General features: G+C 38.2%; 2 protein-coding genes across 3 annotated transcripts in view; both read left to right on the top strand.

Annotated features, from left to right (window-relative positions):
- Positions 1-20033, top strand: part of LOC121522567 (interleukin-1 receptor accessory protein-like) — a 45716-nt gene extending 25683 nt beyond the window's left edge. For both annotated transcript variants that reach the window (XM_041807101.1, XM_041807107.1), the window contains 7 exons: positions 125-293; positions 393-464; positions 9690-9819; positions 11701-11849; positions 13608-13751; positions 15041-15184; positions 17332-20033. In XM_041807101.1, the coding sequence (XP_041663035.1) occupies positions 125-293; positions 393-464; positions 9690-9819; positions 11701-11849; positions 13608-13751; positions 15041-15184; positions 17332-17780 (1257 nt within the window). In that variant the 3' untranslated portion in view covers positions 17781-20033. The remainder of the gene's footprint in view (positions 1-124; positions 294-392; positions 465-9689; positions 9820-11700; positions 11850-13607; positions 13752-15040; positions 15185-17331) is intronic.
- A 1248-nt stretch (positions 20034-21281) lies between these two features.
- Positions 21282-23224, top strand: LOC121517203. The gene is made up of 2 exons (XM_041798778.1): positions 21282-21285; positions 22304-23224. Exons 1-2 carry the CDS (start codon positions 21282-21284, stop codon positions 23182-23184), a joined length of 885 nt encoding a protein of 294 aa, XP_041654712.1. The 3' UTR covers positions 23185-23224.
- Positions 23225-23826: the final 602 nt, after the last annotated feature.

The following is a 23826-nucleotide window of genomic DNA, read 5'->3' on the forward strand; positions in this document are numbered from 1 at the left end:
CAGATGTCATATTTTCTGTCCGTTAATGACATCTCTTTTTTACCTATAAGAGACATAAATGTGGTAAAAAAGTCCTGTTGTTAAACACCTGTCCTCCCCTCTCATCCTGTTGTCTTTTCCTCAGCGTTGTGAGAAATTCCCCTTCTGGAACACGCACCGTCAGCAGAAGGGAGCCGATCTGCGATTTAACCTCATGCTCAAAACATACAGGGGCTTATACTACTGCACAGTTCACTACAAGAGGAGAGGCAAGAGCCTGAACTACAGCCGGAGCATCAACGTCACTGCAGTCTGTGAGACACAACACCACCACTGCTAATCATACCGTTACAACTATTACTCCTACTTTACTGACATTTTTAAAACACCCCTGCTCTGGTTTATTCTCACAGATATATTCAACGGGTCCCAAGTTCCCACAATCCTCCAGCCGTCAAAGGAGCAGATCTTCACTGTCAAACAAGGTGAGTTAACAGAGCAAACATCGCTGTATCTGTTGTATTAGCTTGCATTAAAAATATGCTCATGCCTTTGGGAATATTCTCTAATAGGAGGTTAATATAAAATGAAACCTTAAAAGTCTCAGGTGTATCATCTACTAAGGTAAGAGGCAGAAAAAGTGCCTAAAATGGGTTAATAATGGCAAAAAAAACGTGGGAAAGGTGGTGAAATTAGATTTAAAGTAGCAGAAATGGGTTAGAAATGCCAAAAATTAGATAAAAGTGGCAAAAAAATAATCAAAAAATGGCAAAAATGGATTAAAGTGGTAAAAATGGGCATATTAGGTGGTAAAATGGGATTCAAAAGAGCCTGAAATGGCATTAAAGTGGCAAAATAGGTGGAAATATGGTGAAATGGGATGAAAATTGATATAAACTGGCAAGAAAAGGGTTAGCTGAGGCAGAAATAGAAACTGGCAACAGTGGGCATATGAAATTGTGAAATGTGGCTAAAAAAGTGGTAAAGAGGGGTTAATAGTGGCAATAATGTGTCCACAGGGCCAACAATAGGCAGAGTTGCAAGATTTGGTTTAGAGGTGGCAAAAACAGGCAGAAAAAGGGGTTCGAAAGGGTTTAAAATTGACAAAACATGGGGTTTGATTTGCAAAAATGTGTTAAAATTTGGCAAAATTGGTGTGAAGTGGCAAAAGTGTAATTCAAAAATTTTCTTTAGTTTTTTAAGGCATCTGGAGACCTACCTCTCAGTGTCTTGCGACCCCCAATGGGGTCCCGACCCCAATGTTGAGAAACCCTGCCCTATAGTATGATATGATACAATACAACACAATACAATTCCATATGACATGCTACAATTTGCTACAGTATTGTATGCTCCAATATAATATAATATGATATGACAGTCTTCAATATGGTGTGATACAAAAGGATATGATGCAACATAGATACAGTACTCTATGGTACAATAAAATACAATATGTTACGACACGTCACGCTACAACAGCAACAATATGACACATTTCCCTGTGATATGGTATGACTAGGGCTGTTACACAGTCAGCTCCATGTTTGAGTTTTAGTGGACTGGATAGGATGGTGTCACATGACTAGTGCTTCTTCTTCTCTTGGGTTTACCGCAGGCAACAGGCCTTATGCCTGGCTGTCTCTCAGTTTATGTTGGGGGGGTGCATTAGTAGAGAGAATTTCAAGGGGAAAAAATTAAAATAATTGACACGGCAGGTTTACGTCAGTTTGAGGCTCTAAATGTTGGTTTTGATTATTTTTCCATTAATTGCCCAGCTCTAAGTACCACATATTCCAATATGAAAAATCCTCTACAGTACGTTCCAATTTGATACAATAAGATACAATACAACATGATACGATATAATACAATACGCTATAACAGGAAATGATACAATATGATACATTACGATACAGAACAACCACTACAATACCATACAATACAATGCACTAAAATAAAATACAATAGGTTACAATACAGTACAATATGAAACAATACGATACGAAACCATACAATATGCCAGGATACGATACAACATGGCTACAATATGATATGATACAATAGAGAACAATACAACACGATACAATACATTAATACAGTATGACATGCTCCATTACACTCCAATACTGTACAATTCAACACTTAAGGCAAAAATAAGATACAATACAGTACGATACAATACAGTACGACTAACTACAATACACTACAATATGGTACAATACAGTGATAATTTTGGCTGCTATTTTTAATTTTAGTTTTAGTTTTAGTCATATTTTAGTCATTTCTACCCTTTTTAGTTTTAGTCTAGTTTTAGTCCATAAAAACTCCTCACATTTTAGTCGTTACTTTTGGTCCAAGCATTCATTTTCTTGCCTAAATCTGGTACAAAGTCATTTTAGTGCATTCTCTGCACTCTGCCAAACCTGGGGTCCCTGCTTTCTACAGCTGAGAGGCAGCATACTAGTAGATACAGCTGCATTGTTTTTGTTGACAGATTTACCCACAGTGGAGAAATATCATGGATTTTGAATGTCTGACAAAAACTAAATTACATTTTAGTCTAGTTTTAGTCTTCTTGACGAAACCTAAATTTAAACTAAACATTTGTAGTCATAGTTTTAGTCAAGCAAATTAACACTGGTACAAGACAACACTATAGGCTACAATACGAGCCAATAAAATATGATATAACAGTATAGGCTACAATACAATAGCGTTGATGGAATGAAATTTGGGCATCCAATGAAATTGGAATATTTAAAAACTCATGAATATTCAAATGCTAGAGTCACTATTGGAGGAGGGAGGAGGTGCAACAACAGGGATGCACAGGAGGTTGTATTCCTGAGAGTAATGTACGCGAGTGAAACCACGCTGCCCATGAAAGCGGATTACTGTTGTGGGCAGCCCAGTTCAGGTTCTGTCCCCATCCAAGTTTCCCTTCCTATCCCAGCTGACACACCGTGCATCCCGAGAGTTTTCTCCATGGCTGAGATTATAGTTGAAACAACACACTCTGCTCTTGATCTAGAAAATGTGGATGGCTTTGTGTTTTTGGCTAAAGACATATAGGGACAAAATATTACCAATACTGTATGAAACGTTTTCTGTTTTCTAATGTTTTTCATATTACTATTTGCCGTAAGTGTCGCAGTTTATTTTATTTTTGTTTAAAATTTAATTTCTAACATTTTGGAACATTTTTATCATTGGTCAACAGTCTTAAAACACCTGTGAAAGACCTCTGCAGCAGCTGGCTGTGTTTGAACCACCCTTTATTTCTACTTTGCAATGTGTAAAGTATTGCTTCAAGGCCCCCTAGTGGACAAGTGTGTAACTACATGGTGATTAAGGCACTGGCAGCTGAATGTTTTGTAGCAACCTACATATTAATTAGAATAATAATATATATGCATAAATATTCAAATATTATTCCTAATCTGGAATTAAGTAGAAATGAAATTCATCATATCTGAATGCTGTCAGATATCAGTGAAACAGAGCATGTGTGTGAGGCTGCAGGCTGATCGATTAGGGAGGATGACAGTCAGAGGTGGTGGATGAAGGATGAGGGCTTCATGGTGATTGAGGGGCAGAAACGTTAACTGCGGTAACTCCTTATTGATCACAATCGATTCAAGTTATGCTTATTTACTGTAACATGGCCATGATGAGGATAAATACTGCAATGAAACGAGGAAAAATGGAAATAAATGTGCACATTTTTTACTTTAAACACATTTTGTATCATTTATTTATCCCATGCTGCAGAAGGCTGAATATGAGGCTTCTTAAAAATACACTTTTCTTGTGTCATCCTGTCTCAAGAATCTGTCTCAGACATTTACTGGTCTTAAACAGTTTATAGTGTTTCCCATGTAGAGTACACAGCTCTGTTTTTATTGATCTGATTATTGATTTTATATCCCTGCTCTCCATGCAGAGAGACTCAGAGAAACAGGAGCTTGTGATCCGTCATTACAGAAGCAGTGAGTGAGTTCACAACGCTCAGACAGCAGAAGAGCGGTGGGATTTTAAACCACTGAGTGAGCAAATTTTACCACAACACCGCCTGAGGAGAGCAATACAGATGCTTTGGTGAAGAACAGATCCATCAAAATTGCAAACACCAGCATGAACGGCCTGTTTAAGGTCACGCCACAGCATCTCATCAGATTTAAGTCCAGACTTTGAATAGACCACTCCAGAACCTTCATTTAGTTTTTAGTCCATTCAGAATAGGACTTGCTGGTGTGTTTGGGATCATTGTCCTGCTCCATGACCCAAATGTGCTTGATTTTAACTGATGAACTGATGGCTGGGAGGGGTGTAAAGTAGGGGTGCACTGATCGATTGGCCAAAATCAGTATCGGTGCCAATTTCCTTAATTTTAGGAGATCGGCGATCGGCCGATCCTTGTAAATGAGATTGGTGGTTAAGATTGGTTTCATATGCCTCTACCTACTAAAATGTGAAAAATGAAAGACTAAAGGAACTGATATAATTTAGTAGTTTGGACAGCAATGCTTTAAACTTTTCATTTATATTTGAGAGAACTACCTCGTGCAGTTAAAACAACAAGTTTGTATTGTTTCACGGGTATTGTTCAATGTTATTCAGTAAAAGTAAGATTGGAACATGGAAGGTGTATGCTGTCAGTTATAAAAAAATCAGTGTCGGCCAAAATCAGAATTGGCAGGTCAGGCTTTTTCAAAATCAGTGATCGGCCAGAAAATTGCAATTGGTGCACCCCTAGTGTAAAGTTATCTGTATTTGTCCTGAACTGTCACAGTTCTGTGCTCATTGTCCCACAATGTTTATGTCTAAATTCTTGCTACTACTTCAGTCTGAAAGGAAAAACAGCAGTCACAGATGACAATATTCACAGGTGGCAGTGATGCTCATATCTGTTAGCTCACTGTTTTTACAAAACAAAGGAGAGGAAGAACCAGGCAAAACAAAACACGTGAAAAAGAAACAGGTGCAGTGTTAAAGGAGAGGCCAGACCAACTGGCTTCATCCTTCTCTGCACTGTTATCAGAAAGCCTCTGCATGTGAAAGCAGAGACTTAAACAGATTTCAAAGGCCATATACTGATATGAGGAAACAGAGAAAAGTGGCTACAAATGTGTGTTTATAGGTGCTCTGCTTAGACTCAGTTACAACGTCCCATCCTGTGTTTACCCAAATTTTTCAGCAGTGATTTTGACCTTAGAACTCTCCCATGATGCCCAGTCTCTTTCTGATTGTTGAGTCATGAACTCTGACCTTAACTGAGTCAGTGAGGCACACAGGTCTTTAGATGTGGTTCTGGGTTCTTCTGTGACCTCCTGGATGAGTTGTCATTGCACTCTTGGGGCGTTTTGGTAGGTCAGCCACTCCTGGGAAAGTTCACCACTGTTTATAGTTTTCTCCATTTGTGGATAATGGCTCTCACTGTGGTTCACTGGAGCCTTATTGATCTCAATAAATCTCCTCTTTAATGTAACATTTTGAAGTTTATTGGAATTTTCCATTTAAAACTGGTTTTGTTTCAGTTTGGATTTTAAGTTAAAGGCCTTTGCACACTGAGTCTGTTATTTTTTTGCACATTAAGAAAGAAAATCGAGTCCATGTTGTTCTATTCGTGTTTGCACACTGAAGCCAGAACTCAAGCCCATCATGATCTTTTTACAGAATGGCTTCCTTCTCACTGGCTCACCCCCCTCCCCTCTCTCTCCCTCTCTCGCACTGAACTCTCACTTTAAACGCCATGATTTTTGCAAGAAAAAAAAAAACACAATGGACCCAGTGTGCCAGGTTCGAGTGCGTGACGTTTTTTCAGATAACAATCAGAAAAAAATGCATCTGAAAATAACAGACCCAGTGTGTGAAGACCTTGACTTCCTGTTTGGATACAGATCTGCTTTTGTTTTGAAAGAAAATAAGGAACTTTGGGCAGATTCAAGATAATAGCATTATCTTAACCACAGAAACTGAGTTTTTAAAGGTAAATGAGACATGAAGAAGCAGTGGTGGACTTATTTTACATCACTGTGGCTGCAGAGACGCTAACGCTGATTAACCAAAGAAAAGGACAGTAAAGCATGAGATAAATGCAACCAGAATGAAAAAATCACTCCTTTTAAGACCTTATTTCATTGCAATTAATGCTGACTGCCCCATCAATTTACAGGTGCTGAATAAAAATACATAACACAACATCTAAATGATAAATAAACAAAGGTATGAGTGCAGAGGAGCAGTGAGGTGACTCCTCCCTCAGTAGTTAGAGGTATCTTTATAGCCTCATGTAAGCATATAAGCCTGCTGCACTGTTACCGTCTCCTCTTCCTCTCTCTTTATGACGCTCGTCCACCTGCAGCTGCTCTCTCGTTCATAAAGCTGCTCAGCAGTGATGGAGAGTCTGCTCCTCCTCTGCCAACAACTTCTTTAAATTGGTTTTCGCTCGGAGCTGCGCAGACCTGATTCAACATTCAGAGAGTTAATTGCCCGGACAGAATTAGTGAAGGCTGCAGGGGCGCGTTCATAAAAAAGGACGAGACGTTAACAGCATGTACAGACACACGCTAAAGCTTTACACACACATTTAAACCACACATCACACACTCAGACAGGGTCTTTTACTGCTGATGGAGCTGCAGAGATGTTACAGACAGAGACATGCCTCTATTTTTAAAATAGATGGAGACTGATTTAAAGACTGATTTAAAAACCACATGTCAGATACTGCACGGATGTTTAAGTGTATAATAAACTGACCAAAACGATAAAATACATTAGATTAACTTTTGTAGTTTGGCTGGAAATATATCCTGTTTTTATAAGATATTGATATATTTTCAAACGTGTGAAATTCATTGCCCCCCTTGTTAAATTATGAATTAACTGTGATTAAAAACATTTCAGTCAGGATCACTCATTTTACTACTTCATCAAAATGGAAATATAGTTTAACTTGGTGGAGAAGGCTCTGCTCTAACGATGCTCCCTGGGTTGGTCAGGCAGCATACTTTGGCTTTTTAGGGATTGCATGGCTAGAAAACCCCATGTGGATAGATATATTTATGACAATGTGTGTTGAATACAGTAAAATCAGTTCAGAATCAATGAATCCATAGTAGCATGAATCCGAATATGGGTGTGCAACAAGTTTTAAGCTATAAAGGAGGCAGCTGTGGTGGAGGAAGGGAAGCTTTTCCAGCAGCAGCAGCATGGTGTATCTGCATTAATGCAAGCAGGGATTAGTGAGAAATACGTCATACTTAAATACACTGCTGTGTTGAGAGAAAGAGCTGTGATTGGCTGTGGGAGCTGTGAGGTGACTACTGGGATCAGCTGGCTGTCAGTAGATCACGGCTGTCCATATGACTACCGTGTCCTGCTAGAACTAACACTGAGCTTAATTTAATCGAAAGCTGAGTTCAGTTTGACTATCCACACCCAGGCCTGATCACAGCCAGACCTGTTAAATCTAGAAGTCCCTTAAATAGAACCTGTCTGACAAAGTGAAGCAGGCTAAAAGATCTCCAACACATCATGGCGCCATCCAAAGAACCTCAACAACAGATGAGAATCAAAGTCACTGACATCTATCAGTCTGGAAAGGTTACAAAGACATTTCTGAGGCTTTGGGACTCCAGTGAACCACGGTCGGAGCCATTATCCATAAATGGAGAAAACTGTGAACAGCGGTGAACCTTCCCAGGAGTGGCCAGCCTACCAAAATAACTCCAAGAGCGCATGGATGACTCATTCAGGAGGTCCCAAAAGAACCCAGAACCACATCTAAAGACCTGCAGGCCTCACTGACTCAGTTAAGGTCAGAGTTCATGATTCAACAATCAGAAAGAGACTGGGCAACAATGGCATCATGGGAGAGTTCCAAGGCCAACCACTGCTGCCCAAAAAGAACGCAAAGGCTCGTCTCACATTTAACTAAAACATCCTGATCATCCCCAAGACTTTTGGAGAAATAATCTGTGGTGTGACCAGACAAGAGTTTCGGAAGGTGTGCGTCCTGTTCCATCTGGAGTCAAACTAACTGCATTTCACATCAGACCAACAGTCAAACATGGTGGTAGCAGAGTGATGGTCTGGACCACTAGAACCATGAATTCTGCCCTCTAGCAGAAAATCAGAGCAGAAAAAAGGAGAATGTCCGGCCATCAGTTCATGACCTCAAGCTCAAGCACACTTGGGTTATGGAGCAGGACAATGATCTCCTACACACCAGCAAGTCCACCTCTGAATGGACTTAAAACTAAATGAAGGTTCTGGAGTTGTCTAGTCAAAGTCTGGACTTAAATCTAACTGAGATGCTGTGGTGTGACCTTAAACAGGCCGTTCATGCTGGAAAACCCTCCAATGAGGCTGAAATAAAATCTGCAAAGAAGAGTGGGACAACATTCTTCCACAGCGATGTGAAAGACTCAGTAACAGTCATAAACACTTGCGATTTTTGCTGGCAAGAATAAAAAAACAAGTTAATAGGTTTGGGGGGGTGACTTTTTCACATAGAAAGAGGTAGGGTTGGAGGATCTTTAAACTGAGTTTTGTATTTACTCAGGTTGTCTGATATTTAAATTTGTAGTATGATAGATTTTTGTAGACGTTCTGAAACGATGAAGTGGCGAAAGACTGTGTGGTAAAAAAGCATGCAGTTAATCAAAATGTCTGATTTGTGCCTACTAAGACCATCTATTCTTCTATCTTTCTAAGTTCTACCTGGCCCTGTTGACATATAAAATATTATGTAAACAGAAGTTTGCCTGAAATTTCTGACAATTAAATCAATAAATTGCTTCCATTGAGCTAAAAGCACCCAAAGCCAGAGAACAAAAGACTTTGAAGCATCGCTTTTCAGGTCATAAAACCAGAAAACTACAGACTAGAAAACCCTCATTTATAAATATTTACTCAAAATCAGAGAGGACTGAATCATCTGCTCTAGACGAGTGTCCTTTAACACACAGTTCCCAGATTTCCTCTATGTGGTTTAAGAAACATCAGCATGCTTTCATGGGTGGATTACTAGACAAACAGACCGTGTAAAGGCCGCAAGTATGAAGGTCGGAGAGCACATTAAATCACTACAAAGGTAAAAGGGAGGAATAAACCAGAAATGTATCCACAAAGAGATAATAAGGAAAACCAGAGGACTACAAAGGCCACCAGCAGGCATGGTAGCTACAAAGAAACTTAAAATTACTAAAAATAGTGAGAAGAGTCATGAAATCACTGCAGAGAAATACAGGCTGTCAGTGAGGAGAGATAAAACATACACAGGAGGATCTCTAGTTCAAATACAGTTGTGTATCACCTGCAGAAAGAATTGTATTCCGAAGTTTCTCTCCAATGGGGAAGCAGCAGCGTTCAGTTATTTACCCTCATATTTAATCTTCATCATGGGCTCTACCTACAGCTGTTTTACTCTCCTCTATCCTCACTGACGAATACTTCCTCTTCATCCTCCTTCTTTGCCGGTCAGTGACAGTCTCAGGTTATCACACAATCAAACATGTGACTGAGCAGAGCTAAGAGTGAGTGCTGTAAGATGGGGGCCCTTCAGGGAGGTTTCCTACTGTCATTGCAGACTGTGGACATTTTTAGCAGCTGCTTTGGTTTAATGTTTGTCAGCACCTCAACAGGCCAGGGCAGCTGAACCTGCCACCATCACTGATGTAAATATTGATCTCTCTCATCAGACACCAAGGTGCAATTGGCCTGCAGAGGTCTGTTCCCTTACCACGAGTCACCCTGGGACATTTGGTGGACGGTCGATGGGAAGAAGCTGGATGAACTCCCTGATCATCAGAGATTCTCTAAAATCAACAGGTAGGAAGGACATTTTATTATCTGTATTTATAAAAAAAACACTCAGCCTGTCATCAGCAGAAAAATAAGAAATTACACTGAAGAGAATTATTATTAACCGATTGATTGTTTCATTTAAACATGCATAAAGACCACATAAAAACAGTTAAAGAAAAGAAAATAGAATAAGATCAATCACTGATCAGCACCAGTTCATAACAGAAGTTATCGTAAGATACTTTACAAGGTCTAGACAGCCCTCTGTGATGTGGCCTGATATAATAGACCAGTCTTAATAATTTATAATATATAATAGTATAATAATTTACTATACCCTGTTGTAATAGACCAGTGTTAATCATTTACATTATAATAAAAACTATACCCTGTTGTAATAGACCAGTGTTAATCATTTATATTATAATAAAAACTATACCCTGTTGTAATAGACCATGTTAATCATTTATATTATAATAAAAACTATACCCTGTTATAATAGACCAGTGTTAATCATTTATATTATAATAAAGACTATACCCTGTTATAATAGACCAGTGTTAATCATTTATATTATAATAAAAACTATACCCTGTTATAATAGACTAGTGTTAATCATTTATATTATAATAAAGACTATACCCTGTTATAATAGACCAGTGTTAATCATTTATATTATAATAAAGATTATACCCTGTTATAATAGACCAGTGTTAATCATTTATATTATAATAAAGATTATACCCTGTTATAATAGACCAGTGTTAATCATTTATATTATAATAAAGACTATACCCTGTTATAATAGACCAGTCTTCTTCATTTATTTTATAGTAAAGACCAGTGTTAATTTATCATAGCAGTGAGGTTGTATTGCTCTTGTATTTAATGATAACTGTTTAATTAATGATTGTAGATGTAAGAGTGATGGTAAAAGGTGAAGCATTGATCACTGTAATACTAGCATTAGCAAAATGATCGTGGTGAAGAGAGAGCTGTTTAACATAAAGGCGATAATAGAAATGAAGTTTTATAATTATAATAGTTACAAAATAATTATGGTAATAATAATAATAATTATATAATATAAATCAGAATAGTGATATAATAATATTTATAATAATAAAATTATCACCAATAATATCATTATTATTATTATATTTATAATAATAATAATGATAATAATATTATAATAGTTAAAATGATAATAATTCTAATAATAATAATAATGATTATAAAAATATAACACGTATAATGATAATTCTAATCATAATAATTGATGATATTATTTTTTTATTATTAATAATATTATTATTAAGATAGCTCTTATTAACTAAACGTTGATTTTATTTTGAACCCATTTTAACAATATTTTTCAAAATAATATTTAAAATGTATGATTTCAATTTATATGAAATTTCTCTTTGTTTAATTGAAAACATCCTGTGACCCCCTCCCCACCACCACCACCACCCACCCACTTTAGGAACCCTGCTTTACTGGCTGTGAATATTGATCCAGTCACTTATTTAATATTCCATATGTAAATTTGGTTGACATAACTGTGTAGAAATCTGTTTTCACTTTGACATTTTAAGGGCATTTTTTCCAGAAAACAAAATTATATTGACCATGACTGATTTATAAAATCAATAAAAGGGTAAAACATCCAAGGGAGAGAATACTTTAGAGACACTGTAATATTCAGGATTAGGATCACCTGTGGATCTCTGATAATTTGCGGGTCACCCCCTGACTTCAGTGTTTGATGCTGTACTAGAATCGTTTAATTTAAAACTTATAGACATGGTTGACTGCAGAAATGATCAGAAGTAAATCTTCATGTGTAGATGCTCCAGTAAACTGCTGAGACTGGGTGTGTTTTTATTTCGTCTTTGTTTACAGCCAGGTGAATTACGACTACGGGGAGCAGACAGAGGAGAGCATCCTGGTGATCAAAAATTTCCAGGCTGAAGACCTGAACAGAGAGTTTAACTGCTCGGTGAAGAATGGGAAAGGCTTCAGCACCCGCAGAGCCCAGCTGGAGGAGGAAGGTGAGAAAACAATCTAACCTCTGCCTGTCAGAGACAAGGGTCATACTTCTGAAACAGGGGTGGAAAGTAATTTCTAAGATTTACCCCGGTAATATAATCGAGTAGTTTTCTTGGGTACTTTTTTGAGAACATTTTAAAATCAGTGCTTTTATTTCTACTTAAGTTTTAACTAAACAGGAGTGTTGAATTCTCGGGGTTAAACATTTCAGAGTTGATTTTAACCCCCAAAGTGTGATTTTAACTCCATTCAGACAGAAATGATCTTTGGTGTTGGACTTATTTGACTGTGCTGATACGCCAGTGTTAGTTCAACTCTGGTCTCCTGTTCTTTTAAATTCTGGGGGGATGTGTGGGCAGAGCGTCCCATAATGCTCTCGAGCATGGGTGTTTAGATGTCTCCTGTCCTACAGTGAGTGGGATTCTACTGATCGTGTTCATGATAGACAGTTGTTATTCATGTAAGACACACCGAACACACTGACTCTCCATCTGTAGAAGTTCTTCTTCGGTGTACTCCTGTTCACACAAATATCCTCTCGTGCCCACAGTAAACGGCACATCATCATCACTCAAGTCAAAATCGCTCATATCATCTTTGTTCTATCTTGGTGTTTCTGTGGAAGCCCGCAGACCCACACCGCTGATCAGAGGATATCAGTGCATGGCTGAAGGAGACAAAATGGTGAAAGCTGCATCATAGATTAGTGCCTGACACGGGGGGGGGGGGGGGGTTTGGGGAGAAATAAAGTGCTGTGTACATTTTCGACACAGCGTGCAGGCAAGCCAACATATTTTCTTGGCCCATTTTTACGTAAAACTCATTAAGCTGCAGGGATAAAATGTTCCTATCTACAGCCACTATGCCACAGATCTCTCTGAGCTCTTTATAACCACAGGATCAACTTTCACAGAAATCACTGGAGACTAATGCCACTACTATAGCCAAGTACCTCATACAACCCAACTTAAAAAATCCTGAAATAGAGCTGACCACATTTTTAAAAATACTGATATTATTGTAAACTACACATAAAAAAATTATATCTATCATGTACAAGTTATTATCATGGATACATAAATTAGATATTCTACTGACAGCTGGGGTTCATTTTTCCACAACAACGCTGTTCAGGCTAATTTCCATTACTTCTCTGACCTGGAGACTTAAACCATAATAAAGGGAGCAGGTAGTTTTTAAGTATTTCTGCGTTGTAAACTCTGAGGGCGAGGCTGGCTTATTGGGGTGTTTAATTTGAATGACGGCTGTTTTCAGCTGACACTTATGAAGTCTGTAGCATAATGGAGAAGCTGGGGTGGAGGAGGGTTGCAAAAAGGGGCTTGCAGAGAGAGCAGAAAAGAAGCAGGCTTATATGACTGTGTGAGTGTGGTTAGCTAATCACGCCCTTAGAGTGATTTAGCCGATGAGTGCCTACCTGAGATCAGCTGATCTCAATTATATGGCAGTGCTTGACTCCGGGGCCTGCCTGATCTAACGCTTTGCAATAAGTTTTTGAGGGTTTATGCATTTACATGAGGAGGACGGGACAGTGAAGAGAGAAGATAGGGAAAGGAGCCACAGCTCAGATTTGCCAGCTATCTGCACACTAACATGACCCAACTGAAGCGTACTTGATTGGTGGACGGCTGAAACTATCTCATTAAAAACCAACAACATGAGTCCGAAGAGAGTCACTGTTGATGTCTGAGGATGCCATCAGAGAATACTGGTGTTAAACCTATATAACGTGTGTTGTTTAGTGTCACTGCCATCGGTGGAGCTGGGCTGCGGTCTCGGCATCACTCTGGTCTTGATGCTGCTTCTCTTCGTGGTTTATCACGTCTTCTGGCTCGAACTGCTGCTGCTCTATCGGTCCTGGTTCGGCACCGACGAGCGACACACAGGTGAGCACCTTCAAGTTTGTCTCAGAACATAAAAATCAAATGTCGTAACCATGTATCCATATGGTTGTTTGATGCAGTTTTTACTTTAACTGATGCTTTTATTTTGGCCTTAAAGCTGCCGAACTCGCTCTCTGATGCAGGTGTGAACATAAAGTTGGACCTTTTCTTTGATAGACAAACATTGTAAAGTATAGTTAATAAACTGCCGCTTCTTTTCTGCCAGATAACTAAAAATCTGCCATCTCACCTTCACAGCCTCCCTTTTTATATCCTGATACTAAATTTTTCCTGCTTTAACGATGATGCTTTGTATCTGGCTGCAGTCAGAGCATTTTGATTATTAAACCTCGTAGCACTGGAACTAAAGAAAGTGTAAATTCTTCAGTCAAGCTGCCAGATTTTTTCAATCAACCCCCAAAAATTCTGTTTGACCATGAGGACGGTTGGAGAACGAGTGCCAGATGAAGCATTTCACCTCAGATTTTATGGCAGAGCTTTTAACTCCTGAAGACACAAAGATATCACTGCACCGTGCTCCTTCTGCATGCCAGGGGAACTTAAAAAGAGATCGTAAAGTTTTACTCAACGCTTATTTTTTAAAGGGCCATCCTGGAGTTTCCATATCGAGGTGCAATGTTAGATTACTTTGGGTCAAATGGTGTGTAAATACAGAAATGATTTTGAATTTCTTTGGCAGATTTGGTTATCCTGCAGCAGAAGATTTTGCACAAATATTTAGACCCTATGAAACAACCGTAAATTTAGCTCAGTCTCCTCTCATTATTCTGGATCGTTGCTGAGGTGTTTCTACACCTTGATTAGAGTCCACCTGTGGTGATGTAAATTGGCTGGACATGATCTGTACGGGCACGCCTCTCTGTAAAGGGTATGTGCAGACCCACTGTTGTGTGTGGCTCCATTGTTTTGGGACAGATAGGGAAGCTTGGCACCCCTACAGAAGTGCACCAAATAGTTCTTTCAAGCCCACCTGACCTCCCTGGTGTATCATTTTAGTTCCAAAAATGCAGACAGCAAGTATTTTCTGTTGATTTATTAAATATAAAAGTGACTATGAGTTTAACAGCAAGAAGACGTAGGGCAGGTTATTTCACAGAATGAGATAAAATAACCACAAAAAGCCCAACAGGAAGGAGCTGCACGCGCTTTATGAGTCACATCAGATTGTGGGAGTTTTTATGTTTATGTCAGTGAATATAGACCTGATTTTATCCACACAGATAAAAACGTAAAGCCTTCTATCTTTAATCAATAACTCTGTTTGTGTGCAGATGATAAGGAGTATGACGTGTACATCTCGTACGCCAGAAACAGTGAAGAGGAACAGTTTGTCATGTCGACATTGCGGAGCGTTCTGGAGAACGAGCTGGGATACTCTGTGTGCATCTTTGACAGAGACAGTCTGCCAGGAGGGAGTGAGTATACACTCAAAGTACAGCACCACCTACTGTCAATATCAGGCCAAACACTCAACACACGGTTAGACTGAAGCATAGTTAGTAAAAACACACAAACATAATAAAATAATAACATTTAAATGTATGTACAGAGTCTGATTTTGTGTTAGATATCAGCTTTATTCTGTGGTCATTCTTCCACTGGTTCTGCTTCTTAGATTTATGATCTTTTCTGTTTACATCTCAACACTGAAGCCTTTTTGCTCCGTCTGTCTCTTGCTAACACTAGCACTCCCTAAAACATGCCTCTCTTCTTTCACATAGTACTTCTACCAATGCAACAACTTAAGTGCTCAAGCTGAAATAGGACAATATTTACAGCTGATAGAAGCCTATACTTACTGCTGATATAGGCCAATATTAACAGCCAGCTGAAATTAGCCAATATTTTCAGCTGATATTAACCAATATTTACAGTTGATATAAGCCTATACTTACTGCTGATATAGGCAAACATTTACATCTGATTTTAGCCAATATTTCCAGCTGATATTAGCCGATAGTTAAAGCTGATATAGGCCAATTTTTACAGCTGATATAAACTGAAATTTACAGCTGATATTAGCCAATGTTTACAGCTGATATTAGCCAATATTTACAGCTTATATTAGCCAATATTTACAGCTGATATGAGCCAATATTTACATATGATTTCAGTCAAGATTTACAGCTGTTATTAGCCAATATTTACAGTTGATATAAGCCTATACTAACTGCTGATATAGGCCAATATTAACAGCCAGCTGAAATTAGCCAATATTAACAGCTGAAATTAGTCAATATTTACAGTTGATATTAGCCAATATTTATAGTTGATATTAGCCAATATTTACAGTTGATATTAGCCAATATTTACATATGATTTCAGCCAAGATTTACAACTGTTATTAGCCAATATTTACAGCTGATAATAGCAAATGTTTACATCTGGTTTTAGCCAATAGTTACAGCTGATAAAGGCCGATATTTACAGCTGATACAAATATTTACAGCCAATATTAATAGCTTGTATTAGTTGACATTTATAGCTGATTTAGCTAAATATACACAGCTGTTATAAACTGATTTACTATTATATAGGACAATATTTACAGCTGATATAGGACAATATTTACAGCCGAGATTTACAGTTTGTATTAGTTGACATTTACAGCTGATTTAGCCAAATATACACAGCTGTTATGAACTGATTTACTATGATATAGGATATTATTTACAGCTGATATAGGACAATATTTACAGCTTACATAGGTTGTATATATTTGCAGACATATACTTTTTTATTTTCATATCTGCAGATACTGATAAAAAATAATTAAAATCCTATGTTTTCAATATTGATAATACTCTGACAATATAGAGCACCCCTATTTGATAATTAACATGTTTGATTTTCAAGACTCCTAACTGGACTACCTCCTCCTCAAAACTGCCAAGGAGAGCAAGCAGAAGTGACACCTCATCAACTGGAGGTTTCTTACTTTAACAGCTCACAAACATGGCTACGAACATAAACAACTGTGTCAGAGTGTCAAGATGAATATTTGAAAATAAGACCAGCATGTGGAATAATGGCAATGACACCAGCTTTTTGTAGTAGAAAGACATACCACAGTAGATACAGGATAACTGTTCTGTTTTTCAAGAAAAAAAAAAAAAATACACATCAGAGCAGCCAGTTGATGGTGTTGACCATCCACTACACTTGTTTTTCTCCTTAATTTCTGTTGTATCCTGTGAGTTTCTTTGAAATATCATCTGTGGAATCCCAACTGTGAAATTGATACAACAAAATATGTTAAAATAGAAGAAAGAAAGTTTTAATGTCTCTTATGGGACTGAAATCTTGTCACAGCTTTGTATTTAAGCTTCTTCTCCTGCTCACTCCTCTTATATCACTGCAACTCTTCCTCTTTCATGCTGCTGAATGTCTGCTGTTAGATTTTCTAACATTCTTGCTACACTTCCTTCTCTCTTCATCCTTGTACTTCTGTAGATCAGAGGTAAAGTTGAACAGAAAATAAACCTCCACATGTAGAAGCACTCTTCATCCATCCATCCATCATCATCATCCATCCTTCATTATCCCTCCTCTCTCTCTGCAGCCATCACAGATGAGACTCTGAGTTTCGTGGCTCGTAGCCGCCGCGTCCTGGTGGTTATTAGCCCTGGATACGCCTCTCAGGGCTCCCAGGCTCTGCTGGAGCTGAAGGCTGGCATTGACGGCATGGCTCGGGGCGGGCACCTGCGGGTGATCCTGGTCCAGTACAAGCAGGTCCAGAGGCAGGTCTGGGTCAGGGAGCTGAGGAGGGCCCGGGTGGCTCTAGCGCTGGTCCGATGGCAGGGCGACAAATCGAAGGAGCTGACGTCTCGTTTCTGGAAGAGGCTGAGGGTGGAGTTACCCGTGAGGAGGTTGAGCAGTGGGGAGGAGGGGGGGGGAAGTACGGAGGGGGCTCTGATGAGGCTGATCAGTCAGAACAGCACAAACTCACAGTCAGGACTCATCACCGACAAGGTCAAAGAGCCTCAGAGGGTCTTCAACTCTGCAGTATGACTGTCATATACGGCTCAGAGACATGTTTACAAGTGTTAGAAGAGGATGTTCTTCAGACTGGAGAGCACAGCTAAACAGAAGAGAAGCTTCATCAGGTTTCCGTTCAGAGAAATATTCAAAGACCTGATGATGGCGCTGGAGGGAATTACAGAGTCCAGTTTTTGGCATGTATTCTCTCAGGACTCTGAAGACTGAAACTAACTCAAAGCTAAATCTTTTATGGCTGATCTTAGCCTTTTGTGAGGTTAATGGTATTTATAAATGGTGACTGACAAATGCTTCTGATAAAATACATTTTATGAGAGAATTTTAAAAAGCACTGAACCACTGATGCTGAGGTCAAATAAGCATGTTTAGTACCTTATCTGACGTATCAGGATCCTTCAGCTCCGAAATCAATTCATGTTGTTTGTAATCATGAAGAACGATCAAGGCCAAGTCTAGGATTACGGAAGAGGATTAGGGCCACTGAAAAACTTTGAACCAATCATGTACAGGAATCCTGTCCTGGAAATTTGCTGCAGTTGTAGTCCTGGAAACTTAACCTTCATAAGGACAAGTCTGATTTCTGACAAGTCAGTTTCTACCGTTGCTGTGAGTGTAGCAATTACAAACAGCTGACACTAAGGGCCTCTTAAATGCTCTGGTTGCTGATTGCAGAAAACTTTGGATGGCATCAGTTTTTTAACTGAAAACAAGCACTGCCAAAACAGCTGGCTGTTGACATGGCCCAAAATGTTTCACATTCTTGCATTTATTTTTAGTATTAGCATAAATTTGAAAAATTGACTGCTAAGGCTAAAATTCAGTGAAATCAGAAAGTATTCAGACCATATCTATTTTTCTTGTGTTGCAGCCTGATGTAACAGTGGAAAATAAATATTTATTTTTCTCGTTTATCTACACTTAGTATCACATAATTACAGAGTGAAAACTGAATTGTAGAAATTGTTTCAAATGTATAAAAAAAAAAAAAAAAAAAACTGGAAAATCCCATTGACACAAGTATTCATTAGTGCGAAACACACAAAAGCCCACTTTCACATAGTGAGTTTTGCAAACTCCAAGCGGGCTTTCATGAGTTTTGCACTGAGCTGAGGCTCCCATCTAGCCAGTCTGCCAATCAGTTTAATTGACCACAGGTGGACTCCAATTAAGGCAGGGGTGTCAAACTCAAGGCCTGGGGGCCAAATCCAGCCCACAAGATGTAAATGTACTTTATTTATATAGCCCTTTACAATACCCCACAGGTGATCAAAGTGCTTTACAAAAAATCAAATAGCATTAAAAACACAGCACAAGACAAATCCATAAAGATAAATAACAGATGATCTTATATTTCTGTTATAACTGGCCAATCTGTCTGAGGTCTGCAGATTTCCTCAAGTATAAAAATGTGAACTTATCCTTGATGATTTAAGATATCCTTGTTAGGTCACAAAATCTGATGGAGTAAAAATGATTAGATAAAAAGTCAGGAATGTGGGAAAAGAAAATGTTTTGATTTCAGATTTTTAATTTTACATCTCACAATTAGGACTCAAACTTAAGTTTTTTACTTTTAATTTTGTACTTTGAGTATTTCAACTCATAATTTTGACCTCTCATATAATATTTTGAGCTTTTAGGTTCATAATTTTGAATTTTAAGTCATATTTTGACCTTTTTTTTTTTTACTTTTTCATATTTTGAACTCCTAACTTTTACTTCATAATCCCTTAGTTTGACTTTTCTCAGATTTTGAGCTTTTAAACTTATCTTTTTAACTTTTTTAATGTCAGAATCATTTATCATCAGTGCTAAGATTTTTTTTCCTATTTTATTTCTGGTGAAATGAGGTTGTCAGTTTATGGTTAAAAAGGTGACCCTGTTAGGCCCTCAGGTTAGACCTGAATCCAGAATCCAGCCCATGCTGATTGAGTTTGGCATCCCTGAATTAAGATGTAGAAACATCTCGGCAACAACCAAGAGAAATTGGAGAAACCTGAGCTAAATTCAAGGGTTTTTGTTGTTGTTGTTGTTTTTTTTTTAAAAGGTTTTAAAAAGTGATTTTTTTGTAATTTTTCATACATTTGCAAAAAATTTCTAAAATTCAGTGTAGATTGAGAATAGATTTTTTTCTACTGTATTGTCAGGCAGCACAGAACAAAACTGATAAAGAAAAATGAAGGGCGTCTGATTACTTTCTCAAGATTTTTACCAAGAAGTTTTTTTTTTTTTTAACTTGTTGATGGCACTGGAAGCTGCACCAAAGAAATACTTAGTCCAGTGAGATTTCTTCTCAGGGGATCATGAATGAGTGTTAGAGAAGAACAGTTTCGTGTCATCTGCATAGAGGGAAATTTACAGTTTATTGTAAGAGCTTTTAATATTTTTACAATGATAAATTGTAATATTTCAAGCAAAATTTTCTTAAGGATTACATATACTGAATATTAATTTAAAATGTAGCCATTTCTACACTATTTTAAGCCTTTATTTTTGTATTCCTAATTTTGACAGATTTTAGATAAATTATGTCAAGCCATATATTTTTTTTTCAAAAAAGCTTTTCATCATCTCCAACCCATTTAAAAGGGCAATGTTATTAATATCATGCATCCTGCACTTTGTCATCATTTAATTATGTTATTTTTTCATAATTTTTAAATAAAATGCATTATCATTTGTTAAGTGTTTTTTTTTTTTTCATTTCTTCCATTTGCACAAACACACCAACATGTAGTTAAAGCATATAATCCATTGGTATTCAAAATGTTTACCAAAAATCATGATGTTTTCCAGGAGGCTTTTATACTTTACTTATTCTGTCCACAAATTATCTCAAGAATTATTTTAACACCCTTTTCTGACTAAGAGTTTGTTGGATTATATGTTACTGCTGCATCACCAAAACATCATGTCAACAAATCTGAAATGTTATTCCTTTATGGCCTCAATGGCTGAAAAAGCCAGACTTTACTGAAGCAGCAATCAGTGAATGTCTACAGTGTTTTCTCTCATCCTGATTTCTTATTTTTTACATAATTTGTCCCACTTTCATGTTAAAGATTATCAAACATTTTTTTTTATAAACAAAATTAACCAGAGTGAATATAAAAGTCAGTTTTAAATGATGATTTCATTTATTATGGGAAAACAGCCATCAAAACCTACCTGGCACTAAGTAGAAACAGTAGTCTAATCAAAACCAACTGAAGAGATCAACCTGCCGTCAGTGTGAACAAAGAGCTGAGAACAAGTTATCACTTTTATGTTTAAACAGTTTAAAATTGTGTTTAATCCCTTTATTTTGTAATCATGAGTAACATTTTCATCATTTTGAAAACCCCACCATGCAAATTTGTCCATTTATATTTTAAAACAAAGTTTATATTCCATATTGCCATCAACTAAGATATTATTTTCTGTTACATCAGTTTATGAGTAAAAGAAAAAAAGCCACATCTGGTTAGCTGTTATATAGATGCTAGCGAGCTGGTACATCCATTTATAGGCAACATGTGTAATAGGTATAAAATGTTTTCTGTCAATCCATTGAAAGGTGTTTATGTAAAAAAAGGTGAATAGTGTTGCTTTTTATGCGTCTGATCTTTAGAGATGTGGATGCTTAGGCTTTAAATTATTTATTTATTTATTATTATTTGGATGAAAGAGGACAGACTAGAAATGCCTGCTAAATGTCATTGTAGCATCAGCTGATTAGTAAAAAAGCTAAATTTGGCTAGCTGTTAGCTTCCTGCTTCATCAATTTATAAGTAAAGAGGCAAAATGTGGCTAGCTGTTAGCTACCTGCCACAAACATTTATCAGTTGATAAGCTAAATGTTGGCAGCTGTTATCTACCTGCTACATACTTTCATCAGAAGATAAGCCAAATATGGCTAGCTGTTAGCTACCTGCTAGATCCCCTTAACGGTAGATAAACAGAGTGTTGATAGCTGTTAGCGGCCTGCTACAACCATTAATTTGGAAAAAAGCAAAATGTAGCTAGCTGTTAGCTACCTGCCACAAACATTTATCAGTTGATAAGCTAAATGTTGGTAGCTGTTATCTACCTGCTAATCCTTTCATTAGTAAAAAAGTTAAATGTGGCTAGCTGTTAGCTATCTACTACATCCATTCATTTGTAGATAAGGTAATTTGGCTAGCTGTTAGCTACCTGCTTCATCCATTACATGGTAAATAAGCTAAACGTACCTAGCTGTTAGCTTCCTGCTACACCCATTAAAGAGTAATTATGCTAAATTTTTCAAGCTGTTGCTATGTGCATGTAAACAAGCTAAATGAAGCTAGCTGTTATATATGTACCTGTTATATCAGTTTACAAGTAATCAAGCTGAATGTGGCTAGGTTTTAGCTACCTGCTACAGTATGTTACTGATGTCAGTCCAGCTCCTCTCCTTTTCAGTAAGACTGTGGTTTGTTTAATAAGACTAATAGACATGGTTATCTTATAATGTGTATCTGCATAAGTGTTTTTAATTCTGTAAATTTTACCTTTGAGTGCTGCTTTATTGTAAGCAAGTGAAAAACCTGAAATCACTGTTTTGACTCCTCCTCTTCTCCATCTGCCAGACCAATCAGAGGCCGTCCTGCTCTCGATGCAGAAAAGCCGCCGCCTCGTCTTTGTCCTCAGTCCGAACTTCCTGGCAGAGAAGAGTTTCAGCCTGCTGGAGTGTCGTCTGGGTCTGTACCTCCAACACAGCCTGCAGGCCTCCATCATCACCGTGGTCTACCGCTCCGTCAGTAAACTGCCTTGTGTGGAAGTCGCCCAGCTACGACATGCCGCCAACACTTCCATCACGTGGCGAGGAAGTCAATCTGAAGCCCCACGCTCCCGTTTCTGGCTGAGGTTGAGGCTGGCGCTGCCCGTACGGCCACTCGCTCTGGGCCGGAGGTTGATTGACAGCACGTCATCTCACTCTGACCTCGCCGCTCTGGCGCTGCAGAGAGTGCACAGGATCCAGATCCACAACCATGGAAGTGAAGCTAATCATAGCCACAGAAATAGGAGAGCTTCAGCCAATCAGAGCCGCAGAGACAGGCAGGCCATGCCCAGAGGTAGGGGTCGGATGAAGAGGAGCACATGCAGGGAGGACGGGTCCCAGCACAGCAGGAGGTGTTCAGGATGTACCGTGTTAGCAGGACAGGTAGAGGACAGAGGGGTGCCACCTACCGTGGAAGCTGAGATGCAGCAGATGTCACATGGCTGCACTGCCATCCAATCAGATCCTGTCCCTGAGACACAACCCCATCCACCTTCAGACTCCACCGTGGACCCAGTCCCAACACCTGACCCAGGCCTTGACTTCACCGCCTCTACCTGCCCACAGAACGATGACATCATAAAATGCACAGAACAGCAGCAAGTGATTGGTTTAAAAACCTCAGAGGAAGTATGATGTCATCAGATAGAGGAGAGGGCTTGTTCTACTAATCCTTGCACTAACAAACTGATGGACATATTAACCCAGACTGAGAGTGATGTTGTATACATGCAACAGCAGGAAAAAGTAAATGTGAAATTTTCTAATGACAAATGATTCATGCCCTTTATTTCAGTCCTTTCTGGTATTAAAGACATATTCTTATTGATCGATCAGCCTCCTGATGGTCTCTCTCTTCTCTAAGACTCTTAGCTGGCCTAAACCTTAAAACTCTTTAAAACTCTCTTAGCCAGTGTTACTCAACCCTGCTCAACCAAAGAGACGAATTGTTGAAAAATGCCTTTTGCAAGAGCCACAATCTAAGTGGTGAAAAGTTGCAAAAACGGCTTGAAATAGCATTAAAATAAGTTAAAGATGGCAAAAATGGTTAAAAAAAAAAGTAAAAGTGCATGAAATGGGGTGAAAATAGGGAGAAAAAGTGGAAAAAATGGTCAGAAAGTAGCAAAAATGGGTGAGAAGTGACAAAAAAATTAGTTAAAGGTGGCAAAAAAATGGTCCAAGAGTGGCAAAATAATGGCCAAAAAATGAGTAAAAAGTTACTAAAATTGGCAAAAACAGTCAAGAGAGGCAGAAATGGGCAAAAAATAGGAAACAAGT

Source organism: Cheilinus undulatus, linkage group 2 (assembly GCF_018320785.1).
Source record: "Cheilinus undulatus linkage group 2, ASM1832078v1, whole genome shotgun sequence".
Classification (NCBI taxonomy): Eukaryota; Metazoa; Chordata; class Actinopteri; order Labriformes; family Labridae; genus Cheilinus; species Cheilinus undulatus.